Source organism: Macrosteles quadrilineatus, unplaced genomic scaffold (assembly GCF_028750875.1).
Source record: "Macrosteles quadrilineatus isolate MER2022 unplaced genomic scaffold, UCM_ALF_1.0 Scaffold_3__2_contigs__length_128488019, whole genome shotgun sequence".
NCBI lineage: Eukaryota > Metazoa > Arthropoda > Insecta > Hemiptera > Cicadellidae > Macrosteles > Macrosteles quadrilineatus.
Window position 1 is genome coordinate 36480765 of NW_026542596.1, and position 13999 is coordinate 36494763.

Consider the following 13999-nt stretch of genomic DNA (forward strand, 5'->3'; position numbering starts at 1 on the left):
GGGGAAAATCCTTATTCTCTCTGACAGCCAGGCAGCATTGAAGGCGCTGGGTCATGTGTGACAGAGTCACGAACAGTTAAAGGGTGTAAAAACACCCTCAAAATGCTAGCAGAGCGGAACCAAGTCAAATTGTCATGGGTCCCTGGACATTCGGGGCATGAATGCATTGGCCAGGAAGGGTGCGGAAGACCAACTGTCAGGACCCGAACCCTACTGCGGTACCCCCATAAGCTTAGGAGTAGCCAAAGTCCGAGACTGGGTCAAGGCTCAAAAGGCTTTGGCCTGGAAGAACTACCTAGGAATGAGGACATCTAAAACACTAATTGACCCCACTGTGAAGGGCTGGAAAGGCGTGCTGAGCCTTAAGAAGGGGGACATTAGTCTACTAGTAGGAGTGTTAACAGGGCACGGTCCTTGTTTAGTATTTCAAACTTTATTTCTTGGCAATTCCACTGCACACACATACTCCATAATCCTGTCTAATACCTGCCTTTCATGAGCACTAAAAAACAAGCTGAGGATATTCTACTCTAGCTAGAAGAGGATTGAGTTCAGCCCACTTGATTTGAGTAGACCTATGTAGGGTGAGTCATAACCTCTATTGCTCCCTCCTTTTTACCATTTTAACTTTTACCAATTTTCGCCTTTTTCAACCCGCATTATAAAACATGGTCCTTCGCAACCGCATAATTAATTGAACCCGCCTTTTAATTTACATTTTTTAACTTTTAAAGTCGATTTTTTACTGTGTGCAAGTTAATAGTTCAACTTCAAACTTTAACATGTGACTTTCTGAACTTCATATTTTGCTATCTAAATTAGTTCACTGCTTTTAAAACTATTTTAACTTTTGAGGAATATCAAATTTAAATCTGTTTGAAGTGTGTTTTCAATATTTGAATTCTATTTTTACCAATTTTTTGGAATCTTCAACTTGTCTACCTTCTACAAGTTTCTACAAAGTTCTACAAGTTGTCTTCAAGTTTGTACAGGAAGTGGAGTTTTTGGACTTGAAAGAAGTTGGAATTTTATTGAATTTTGATCTACAATCATCTTATAAACACAATTGAAGAAGCATAGGCCTAATTTGCTTACATATCTTGCAAATATTAACTAGATTTGACATTGAGTCTTATTAGCCTAATTAGGCCTACCATACACCCATCTTATGGTAAGTTACAACTTTTGATTTACCTGTTAACTAGGCCTAGCCTAACGAAGATTCGACTTGTGATTTAATGCCAATTGAAGATGCTGCTAAACATATCCAATTGATATTTCCTGCTTTTTACCTTTTTTATTGAGTTTTGGCTAAACATAGGCCTGGCCTAGCCTATATGAAGAAGTGTCTACTTTGCCTTGAATTAGGCCTAGTGCCTGTTTAAAGTTTATTTTTGGATTTTCAAGGATGAACATAGGCCTAGCCTATAGCCTAATGTTTTAACACATATTTATATCGGGCTTACGTCTGATAGGCCTAAGTTATTTCTCAACCTAACTTGAAATTTTCTTGTGAACCTGTTGGCTACCCACACAATTTGTCTGCAAAATGCCTATTTCAGAAAAGGCCAAACTTGAATTGAAATCTCAAATTGATGTCCTTTGTTTTAAAAAGGAAAACTTGAGCAAAAAAATAGATACTGTTTACACGCTAAGCCAAGAAGTAGATTTAAGCCAAGAATCACCAAATTTCTCTACATTTGAGGTTAGGCTACATAAAACATCAGCTACATGGGGGTTAGGCTACATGTGAGTCAAGGTGACTCACATTATGAAGCCTACTCCAAGTGCATTAATGAAATAATTAAGTTAAGTAAACTTGCTGAGATAACTGTTGACGTAAATGAGTTGCAAAAATCACTTGAAGGTATTGATGAGAAATACTATGCAATTTTGTCAGTGAAAAGCAAACTAGGCTTCAATCCAAACACTCCTGAACCGGAGCCAGCGGCTTCGACTTCAGTTCACAATTTGAATTTAACGAGAATAAGTCTGCCAGTTTTTGATGGTACTTTGCGGGATTGGCCAGGTTTTAAAGACACCTTTTTATCTCTTATCCACGACCAAAGTGGACTTTCAAATACCGTATTCAGAAATTTCATTATTTATTGTCCTCCACAAAAAATGAGGCTCTTTCATTAGCTAGAACGTTGCCTGTAACTAATGATAACTATTCAATCATTTGGAAGAAACTTTTGGACAGGTATGACAACAAGCGTGTACTTGCCAATTTTTACATTGATGAAGTGCTGAATTTACCATGTCTCACTAGTGAGAACCCTAACGCTTTGCGACATATGATCGACACAGTATCTGAAAATAGGCTAGCACTTAAGAACTTGAAATCAGACAACATTGATGATTTTATTTTAGTTCATTTGACTTTGAGAAAGTTAGATAAGAGATCCCGCCAATTGTTTGAAGAAAGTTGTCCCAAAACAGATCTGCCAACCTTTGATAAACTGTTAGAATTTTTGAACAATCACTGCCATGCAGTAGAAATAGCTAATGAGTCATCTATTACTAAGCCTAATGTAGCCTATAAGCTTAGTGACAAATATTTGCCAAAATCTAGTCAAATATCGAGACTACAGCCTAAAAGGGCAGAGCCGTCCCGGCAAGCATTTTTATCCGCTTTTGACACTTCTGGGAATAAACCTACTTGCCTTTATTGTTCGGATATGCACAACCTTTACAAATGTCCGACCTTTTTAAAACTGAACTCAGTGCAGAGGCGTGAGTTTGTTAGATCCAAGGAAGCTTGTTTTAATTGCTTATCTAGTCAACATATGCGTAAACAATGTCGTTCAAAATCAAGTTGTCGTAAATGCGCACAGCGGCATCACACTTTGGTACATGTGGATACTACTCCCGAGTCTCAACTTTCTTCTGTACATAGGCCTAGAAGCTCTGCTGGTGAGGTTGTCACTCAATACAATGAAATCAAAACCAGTTGTACGTCTCAAATTGTTATGTCTACTGAAACCTTGTCTTATGTATTGTTGGGCACTGTTCAACTTTTAGCTCAGAATGTAGCTGGACAATTTGTTAAAATTAGAGGTCTAATTGATCCAGGTTCACAAATATCATGCATATCTGAAACATGCGTTCAAAAACTTTGTTTGCCTCGCATCAAGTACAATGTACCAATCACTGGTTTGTCCCAGGTGCCCATTTCAAAACCTAAAGGAGTTGTAAAGTGTGTTTTGAAATCACCTCATAGTGATGACCTTGAAGTAGTCACTACTGCTGTTGTACTTAATCGTATCACAAATCATCTTCCTTCTCGTAAGCTGAAGTCATGTGTTCGAGAGCATTTTCATCACATCCAGTTAGCGGATAACAACTTTGACATCCCTTCGCCAATTGAATTTTTGCTTGGCGCTGATATTTTTCCCCAAGTTTTTGATGGAGGAAAACTTTTTATTGCTGATGGTTTACCCTCTGCATTTCACAGTATTTTTAAATGGGTTTTGTTAGGCTCAGTTGATTCAAAGTATTTTGAACATTTCAACCCGTCAAGCGCATCGCCTGTCATGTCCAACTTATGTCTTCTTGCATCACAATCAACACTTGATGAAAGTTTAAGGAAGTTTTGGGAAACTGAAGAAACTCCTTCAAAACCAGCGTTAAGCCCTGATGATCAATTTTGTGAAGACCATTTTCAGCAAACCCATACCCGTGACAGTAGCGGACGGTATGTTGTCAAACTGCCCTTTAAAGAAGACCCGCCTACTTTAGGAGAATCATTTCAACCTGCTCTGCGTAGACTATATTCTTTGGAACGGAAACTTCACAAATCTTCAGATTTAACTTCAGTCTATTGTAAATTCATGACAGAGTATGAAACTTTGGGACATATGACACTGTTATCTCCCGATGACACATCTTCTAAATACTTCATCCCACATTATGGTATTTTTAAAGATGAAACACAGCCTTATAAATTCAGAACAGTTTTCGATGGATCGGCTCAATCCTCAAACGGGAAATCACTTAATGACGTCCTTCATGTCGGACCTAAGCTCCAAAAGGACATAACTGATATTATTTGTCGCTTTCGCTTTCATGAGATAGTCTTCACTGCTGATATCTGCAAGATGTACCGCCAGATTTTAGTACATCATGAACATCAACCTTACCAAGTAATTTTATGGCGATCATCCCTCGATAAGCCTGTAAACAAATATGCTTTGCAAACTGTCACTTATGGACTTTCATGTTCGCCTTACCTTGCCATGCGCACAGTTTTGCAACTTGCTAATGATGAAGGGTCAAATTATCCTCTTGCGTCACAAGTCATACGCAATGACATGTTTGTTGATGACCTAGTAACTGGTACCTCCGACCTACAAACAGCTAAATGTATAAAATCAGAACTTGAACATATTTTTGCCAAAGGAGGTTTTGAGTTAAAGAAATGGAGTAGTAACAACTCAGAATTTTTATCAGACATTCCTGTTGATTGTCAAGACAAACCAATGTCATTAGATGTCGACCAACATTCTGTAAAAAAAATTCTTGGCTTACAATGGCTTCCTTCTCTGGATGTGTTTACGTACAATGTTGATACTATGGATTGTCCTCCAACCAAACGAAATATTTTATCTCAAATATCACACATTTTTGACCCTTTAGGCTGGCTGACCCCTGTGGTATTGTGGGCAAAACAGTTAATCCAACAACTTTGGACAGAAGGTCTAAACTGGGATGATCTTCCTAGCCATGAGATACAATGTCAGTGGACCCGCTTTGCACTAGAATTTTCATGTTTAAAAGAAATATTTATTCCACGACTTGTTTTACCAAAGACCTTCACCGATCTTCAAGTCCATGGCTTCTGTGATGCATCAGAAAAAGGATTTGCTGGAGCAGTCTACTTTCGTGTTACACATAACGACTCTTCGGTTTCAACACATCTGGTCATTGCAAAGTCTCGGGTTTCCCCTTTGAAGAGGATTTCCATTCCACGATTGGAATTGTACGGAGCTGTACTGTTAACCAAATTGTTAGATTTCTGCAAATCATTTTTGATGCAAATTCCGAATTTAAAGTGGAAAACGTATGCCTGGACAGATTCTACTGTTGTTCTTAATTGGATCCATACCTCGCCTCATCTTTTGAAAACCTTTGTGGCGAATCGGGTATCTTTAATTCAAGAAAGCACCAGTCCTACTTTATGGTTCCATGCTCCTGGCGAGTCTAACCCTGCTGATTGTGCATCAAGGGGTATATTTCCTCATGAAATCATCCATCATCCTTTCTGGTGGAGCGGACCACCTTGGCTTTTAACAGCTCCAGAACTCTGGCCTCCGCAAGATATTGTGAACAAGACCCAAGAGGATGTCCCAGAACTTCGTAAAGTTTTGTGTGCTTTGACCACAGAGGAACCTACTGTTGATCTCACTGTTCTCGAACGATTCTCATCGCTTTCACAGTTAAAACGAATTACTGCTTGGTGTTTACGATTCTACCAGAATTGCAAGTCTAAAAAACTTAAGGGATTGTTAACTGTTAGTGAACTAAATGATGCATTAATTATTTGGATCAAGAACATCCAACAGAAGTATTTTCCCTCTGATTTAATTTCTCTACAGACCAAGGGCTTAGCCAAATCACATGGAATTCTTCGCCTAGACCCATTTCTTGATGAAGATGGAGTTATCAGGGTGGGTGGTAGACTACGGCACTCAACTTTAGCGTTTCAGAACAAACACCCGTCACTTCTTCCAAAAGAAGGACATCTGACCGCTCTTATAATAGACAGTTATCACAAGGTTTATTTGCATGCAGGGCCTAAGCTCTTGCAATCCATTCTTTCAAAGGAATTTTGGATTTGTTCTGCTCGAAATACTATCAGGAAACGATTGTCAAAATGTGTCCAGTGTACAAGATTTCGAGCCTCACTCCCGCAACCTTTCATGTCTGACTTGCCCGCTGTTCGTCTACAATGTAGCCGTCCCTTTCTGTCATGTGGGATAGATTTTGCAGGTTCCTTTCAAACCAAATCAAATGCTCTAAGAAAATTGCAGCTTACAAAATCATATTTATGCATTTACATTTGTATGTCAACCAAGGCCGTGCACTTAGAGGCAGTTTCCAGTCTTTCCGCAAAGGATTTTTTGGCTTCATTTTCAAGATTCACTGCTCGTCGAGGTCTTCCACATGATGTTTACAGTGATATGGGTACTAACTTTGTTGCCGCTGCTAAAGACCTTACCGAAATGCACAAGCTTCTATCTAAATCACCTGTTTCAGAGGTTATTCAAAAGAGTTTGACTGATAAAGGAGTACAATGGCACTTTAATCCTCCTTCGGCTCCACACTTTGGAGGAATCTGGGAGGCCGCGGTAAAGTCGGCAAAATATCATCTCAGACGAGTGATAGGCATCCAAATCTTCACGTTCGAAGAACTTTCTACCTTGTTTGCTGAAGTAGAGGCAGTGATGAACTCGAGACCTCTTTCCCCACTATCACCTGATCCAAATGAAAATAATGTCCTCACTCCAGGGCATTTCTTGATTGGTGAAGCGTTAACAGCAGTACCTTCACCGGATGTGACAGATATTAAACTCAACAGATTGACTAGATGGCAACTTGTCCAACAAGCAACTCAACATTTTTGGCGGAGATGGAGCTCGGAATATTTACATAATCTCCAACAGCGCGGGAAGTGGACTCAACATATTCAAAATCTTCAAGTAGGAGACCTTGTTCTCATAAAGGATCCAAACCTACCTCCTCTTTACTGGCCTACTGGACAAATTGTTGCTGTACATCCAGGAAAAGACCATACAGTTAGAGTTGTAACGTTACGAACTTCTTCTGGACAATTAACACGACCAGTGGTTAAATTGTGTCCACTACCCAAAGAATAAGTCAAATCACAAGTTTTGTTTTAAAGAAGAGATTTTTTTTGTTTTTTACTTTTAGTTTCAAGTACTTGAAGATTTTTACAAAATGTTATTTTATTTATTTGAAGAAGAGAAGACTTTTTCCATTGAGAAGAAATTTTAATTGCATTTTTAAAACAAAAAAAGGAAGTAGTTTTTTTTTTTGCAAGCTCATGAATTTTAATTACCTTTTGAGAAGAAAGAAAACTTTCAGTTTTGGTGGGCGGTTTGTTTAGTATTTCAAACTTTATTTCTTGGCAATTCCACTGCACACACATACTCCATAATCCTGTCTAATACCTGCCTTTCATGAGCACTAAAAAACAAGCTGAGGATATTCTACTCTAGCTAGAAGAGGATTGAGTTCAGCCCACTTGATTTGAGTAGACCTATGTAGGGTGAGTCATAACCTCTATTGCTTCCTCCTTTTTACCATTTTAACTTTTACCAATTTTCGCCTTTTTCAACCCGCATTATAAAACAGTCCTTTCAGGAAACATCTCAGGACTATAGGTAGGTCACAGACAGACCAATGCAGGTTCTGCGAGAACGAGGTAGAAACCTCAGAACACTTATGGCTGGACTGTCCAGCGTTGGCCCAAAGAAGGCTTACATCCCTGGGGAGGTCGTTTTTGGAACCAAAAGAGATGAGGAAGCTGGGTGTCTTTCAGCTCCTGGGCTACTTGAGAAGCCTAGGGCTGTCAGAATGATTCAAGGGGTGCTACAATAGACCTCCAGGCCGAAGTAGCCAGGGGTAGGCCATTACCCCGACCCCACAAGGAAAAAAATCAGCTGTGTGCGCCAATTTAATTGTTGCGTGTTGCAATTATTAGCATTTGGTACAATGTTTCATTGCATCACTCTCAGTGGCAACAAGAGGTTAACCTCTCTTGGAAGTTATGAGCAGTGATATTTAGACTAGTAATTAAAACACTGTCGTAGGTAAAGTAGTGTACACAACTCACGTAAATAGTGTTAACGACACTCGTAGAAGTTTTTAAGGCACTCGCCAAGGCTCATACCTTAAATTTTCTACTCGTGTCATTAACACCAACTTTAGGCAATCGTTGCGTAAACTACTAAAAGAATTATTTACGAAGAAATTCAAAAGGATAGAATAGTTAGCGTGTTGAAAGAAAATACTGCCTTCTTGTTGATGTTGTTAATTAACAAACACACTTTAACAACAAAATGTCAGTAGTAGCTAAACTAATTTTGAAAATTACATTTTTAGATTGTATTTCATTTGTTGGCATCATAAACATAACATTATAACAAAACGACCAAAATAGTAGAGTCAGGGGTGCCCATCCCCCCCAAAGCTCACGTCGCAGAATCCCCCCAAGTTCGTTGTTTAACCCATGCCGGAAGGTCTGGAGACTAACCCATAGTTATGTTTATAATGCGGAAAGGGAAGGGGTGCCCCTGACACTTCTTTAAATTTATGGGAATTTAAGCATTTGAATCAAACTTTTAACCCAATTTAAATGGACAATTTTCCTTTAAAACTCTAGCAAACTATTTGTTAGTTTAGTTTTAATTTAAATGAGTTGAATTTTTAACATGTACACAATTTGAATCAAAATTGGCCTTTTTATTTTTTTTTAATCCGATTTTCCATGAGTTAATAGGTTTTAAAAGAGAAAATCACAAAAGTTGCAATAACTTTTGAACCATAATTTTTACGGCATATAGGGTTTATACAATTTTTGTCATAGTCAAAGAGTATAACATGTTAATTTTTAATCAAAATCGTTCGGGCCAATTCTGAGAAAATTTTATTCATCCATTATTTTATAGGGTTTTATGGAATATCACTATTAAAAATCCAAAATGGAAAAAAAACATCTGGAGAGACCATGGATTGGTACCTAAAATACCAAATTTCATCAAAATCGGACTCGGACCACAGGCGTGGTCTGTAGCTCTGTACCATACATACACACATACAGACAGACACACACATCACTTTGAAAACCACTTTTTTGGGATCAGGGTTTTTACATAAACAATTCTTTTACCATATTAAATTGTAGGGGAGAAAGTAGCCTACTTGAAGTTATGTCAAAAAGTTTGAGATATTTTCTAAATTGCCCTTTAATCCACTTCTGAGTTTGGTCCTTTTTAAATAAGTGTAAAATTCAGTCTCAAAAATATTACTAGGCCTAAACTTAATAGTATATTTCGTGCCTAGGGCCAAAATGAGGTTTTGCTGGTTCGAGGTAGTTTTTAAGTTCGATACGAGGTCGAGGACTTAAAACGATCGAGAACTGCAAAACCATTTCAGTCCTTGGTACGAACGCTATTATTCACTACCCCACACTATACCCTATTACCACTAATTCACCTCAATGATAATGCACTGCACACTGATATAGTCAACACAACTACAACTTTAAGGTCATGTGGTTAAATAATTTGTGGAATCAGCAAAAATAATAATAAATAGTTGCTAGGTAGCGGTGACAATAAAACAACTCTATTGCAATGCTATGGATACTGATTGTGTATTTAAAACGGGCAGCTGATTTTGCGGCCCTAGGGATGTAAAAACCTGCTCGATCCCCAAATGACGATGACAGCTGGCATGGCCTGCAAAACGTAACTCTCAGCCACCAATTAATGTACCTATATGTAAAACAGTTAAAAACATCATAGTGTGGTAAAATAGTATATTACGTTACTAGTCCTGAATCCCGTGCGAGACGAAGTCGAGTAGTGGTTTTTTTATACGAGTCCGGCCAACACATTTTGGAGAGTGACGTACGATAGTTTACGCCATACTACTAAATCCGTTCAAATACCTATATTACCACCAACGAGGTTATGTTTTTGTTATAACCACTCATTGCCACCCAAATACAGTATAATATGATTGGTGATCCGGCAAAACTCATTACAGTACAGTAGTACTGTATGAAACCCCATTTGATTAAGGACAAACAGCTGTTTTCTGGACTAAATCCTTGAATGGGAAGTTCGTCAAAAGACTAGTAAAATTTGTTTGAAGCTCTTTCTAGATTCAAGAAAAGACAATAACAAATACAATTTAATTAATCCAGAATCATGTGTTTCAGTTCTTGAAGTTAACGTAAACACATAGCCTATCAAAAACCTTAATTAAATTGTCACAGTACTGTATGTCAATTTCTTCCAATGAATAAATGACCCAGGTATAATTATTTGGGAGAGCCAAAATATTATCACAAGCTTTCATGTTGTTGTTCATGTTGTTGTTCATGTTGTAAAAATAGCAAAATGATTATCATTATCATAATACTGTACTGTTTGTTTATGAATCAAGAATATATTATAATAAACAAACCTAAAAAACCATCAATAGGTCCTCAAGGCAATGAGACTATTTGAGAATGAGTTCATAATGAAAGGTAAAAACAAACTCAAATTGCAGATACAATTTAATAAGCAAACATAATCTCTTGACTAGTCCAGGAGCTGAGAGGGTTTGAGCATGCATGAAAGTAGTACGCAATGTTATTGCTGATTATTGTAATATGGACTGTGGTGATCAAAATTACGTATGTCGCCTATTTCAAAAGTGGTCGATAAGGTGGGGGGGAGGGGGCAAACATGGCGGTTTGCGCTATGCGTTAAAACGCTGATAGTTCGAAAACGGTAAAAGATAGAACATCAGTTAAAACGTTGTTGGGATTCTAAAAATGTGGACAACAATAATGGTTATTGGGTCCGAGGTCGTATCTCTATAAATAAACAAGTTATTGTATAAAATATGTAAAAATGGACTTTTCGTGTAGTTTTTTTATCGAAAGTAGAATTAATTTGTGAGTGTCGCAAAGAAGTAATACCAAATATCTTTGCTGATAGTTGTAATATGGACTGTGGTGATAAAAAATACGCATTTCGCCTACTTTTCAGGTGGTCGAGAACTTGGGGGGAGGGGGGCAAAGATGGCGGAACGCGCTATGCATCGAAACGACTGTAGCTTGAGAACGGTATACGAGAGAGCTCCTCGTCTGCTTTCTGCTTACGTTTACACTCCTACACGCTTACATCAAAATAATTTTCTTACTTCTTGTTTTGTCATTTTTGAACGTACGTAGAACCTACTAATGCCGAAAAGAAATTTGTACTCTCAGTCAAGTTGAAAAAGGGATTTGTTGCGAAAAACGTGTAGCCTACTTCTCCAACCTTTAGGCCGGCCGCACACTGATGCGACAAAACGTCTTTCAACAAAACGTTTTGTCGAAAGACGTCGGAAGGGAGTGGCCTACCATGCAGTTAAATGGAGGCATCACACACTGATGGGACATAGGCTTCAGACGTGTTGTTTTGTCTGAAGACGTTTTTGGGTGTTTTTGTGATAGCCTCCAATATTTCGTCTGAAGCCAAAACGCGATCAGACAAACAGTTCTGCGCATGCGCGGAGGGCGGATACAGTACAACTTATCCAGCCTATTGTAATAATTTAACTAATATTTTAATTTAAAATATTTCAACTTATCGGTACTATAGGTATTGTAATAATTTTTCTTACAGTTAGTAGTTGTTCATTTTCGATTTATGCAGAAAATAATCAAAATTGTATTTCAATTTCAAATATTTCGGCTTCCTTATTTTGTAATAATTTTCTTTACAGTTAGAAGTCGTTAATTTTAGATTTATGCAGAAAATACAAAAAATGTATGCTACCTTTCCCCGTTTAGTTCTGCAAGTTGTATTAAGTTCCACAACATAATTGCTACGTCCACTTCCTCATCAATTTTATTAACATCACGCAATCTCTGGCTTTTCCAACACTGGTCTACGGGTGACTGGGGAGACTGAATTTAGTTTTCCCTCCTGTTTTTGTCTTTTGTCTAAAAACATTGCACACCAATGTGACATTTTTTTCCCCCGACAAGACGTCTTCCAACAAAACGTTTAGTCAAAAGATGTTTTATCTGATCAATGTGCAGCCGGCCTTAAGCATTTGCATCATCCTCCGAAATAGACCGATTTGTTCTTTAAACATGACTCTAAATTCAATCATTTTGCTCATGTTTCTGAAGAAACTGCATTTCACACTGTAGTAAAAACCACCATGGAGTTGAGTAGTAGTTGAGATGTAAATCTACTAGTTTGGAGTCTACATGGATTGTACCACTAAACTACAAAGTGTGTTGTTTAAAGACTCCTAGTCTTGCAAAACATATTTCTAATCCAGTAATTTGATATTAACTGAGTGGGGATCCAGTAATTCAGACAAAAGTTTTGGAGTTAAAAGCCTAAGTTGCCAATTTTTTTCAATAGCATTGTTAACATAAGCATGCCTGAATCAAAAATTAAAAGCAAATATTTTAGAGATAGTACGGTAAATTCTTTGCAAGAAAACAAAAATTCTAGTTTAAAACTTCTAAAACTTACAATATAGGCTGTTTTTATGAATTGTCAGAGAATATTTAGTTTAAAATGCAAGGTACCAAAAAGTGTGAAGGACCTGAAGCCCTACCACCAACGTTGAGGGTCGAAGAATAACACTCCTACGTTTGATGTTTCAGAAGAAGTTTTTTTCTTCTTTGTTTAACGTTTTCCTTTTCCCGATTTATCGAGAGGTGTTTTATACCAGTTGGTTTTTATTTTCGTTTAAAAAGTCCTTTTTATTTTGTTTTCGAGAATATTTTATTTTTTCATTTACTTTTCCCCCTTGTACACGACCTCTCCCGATCTAACGCCGTTTCTTCAGCTACCCCTTCTACGAGACCTATGGTCCATCCCCCTACGTTTGAAATCGTTTTTTCTCTTTTTTTTCTCTAAGTTGGTAGCCTAAGGAGTGTGAGGTACCAAATATTAAGGGGGGTAAAAATGTACTGCTATTCAACAAACACCTTAACTTACCAGTTTTCAACAACAATAGCCTACTCCTAGGTCTATGTGTTGGCCATAGCTTGGGCTATGGGCCAAAGAACGTAGGCCTACTTTTAATAACAGTGAAGTACACAAACACACCCACAACTACATATTTATTTATAATAGCACTCCATTTTGCCAAATAAAGCTAAACTGACCGATTTTACGAATATTTATCGCCAATTACAACATGACATAACCTCGAAATGGTGTCTGTTGACCAACGACAGATGACAACTAGACCGGCTCAACAGGTGAATTTCCGATTAGCTGTTGGCTAGTTCTTGGTCTCACCACCAGAGCGCTTAAGCCGCGGCAATTGGGATTTGAGCCGAGACAAGATTATTCGCTGTTTGACTGCCGACTAGCTCGCTAGAAGCCTCTTTCACGAATACGACTACGACGACGACACTACGATTTTATTACGGAGGTTAGCTACCATACTAGTTAGGCTCTTTTCACGTTTTACGGTATTTTCATTTCATGCATTGTTAATGTATCATACATTTTCGCTTCCTTTAAGTCCCGATTTGAATTATCTAAATTTAATAACTTATTTTTTGCCGACTTGCATAATACCCGCCAGTTCCTGCCTGCCAATGACTAGCGGTGGATATCTTACGTTTGGTTTTAAATCAATTGGCTACGAAATTACGTTTATTCCGTTTGTTTTAACGATTAATTATTATTTAGATTATTTTAGTTAATTCGACGTTTTAATACCCCGAGACTTGTCTTCTGAGTTCTAAACCCTGTCTTTGGCGGGTGAAAGAATCAAGTCGGGAGTAGGCAGACTCGACAATCAGCTACGAATATCAGTATTAAATTTATTTAAAACAATCTCACGATAAATTCTCCGTTCAATTGTGTTAATTAGGCCCTGACGACTCTGTAGGGATTTGTATTCTAGATTTTGTTCATCCGATCGTCACACTTTTATTTATTTTACTAGTGGCTTTAGTTTATTATTTTAAAGCTTAATACTCTAGTATTTATACCACATTGGCTAAGATTGGATACTCGTCGGTCCTATAAAAGTTAAAAGTTAGGAAAAATTTATCAAAACACGTTGGTGAAGGTGAGGATGAAATAGGTAGCTCCTACTGAGCGTCTGCATGATTTCCTGAGCGCTTCTAGAGCTTTGAGCCTTCATGTTGTATGTTGTTTTTCTGAATCACTGATGATAACATATGTATAAGGTTACATTACCTTGATCGCCAAGTGATCCATGTCATCCA

General features: G+C 37.8%; 2 protein-coding genes across 2 annotated transcripts in view; one reads left to right on the forward strand and one right to left on the reverse strand.

Annotated features, from left to right (window-relative positions):
- LOC128988996 (zinc finger protein 708-like) overlaps positions 1-13999 on the reverse strand; it is a 56354-nt gene that overhangs the window by 38177 nt on the left and 4178 nt on the right. The gene's annotated exons all lie outside the window — the stretch shown is intronic.
- Positions 6066-6878, forward strand: LOC128989110 (uncharacterized). Its single transcript, XM_054410974.1, has one exon. It carries the CDS (start codon positions 6066-6068, stop codon positions 6876-6878), a length of 813 nt encoding a protein of 270 aa, XP_054266949.1.

Excerpts from the sequence above, each read along its gene's own strand:
- LOC128989110 (XM_054410974.1), top strand. The coding sequence starts at position 6,066 with ATGTCAACCAAGGCCGTGCACTTAGAGGCAGTTTCCAGTCTTTCCGCA.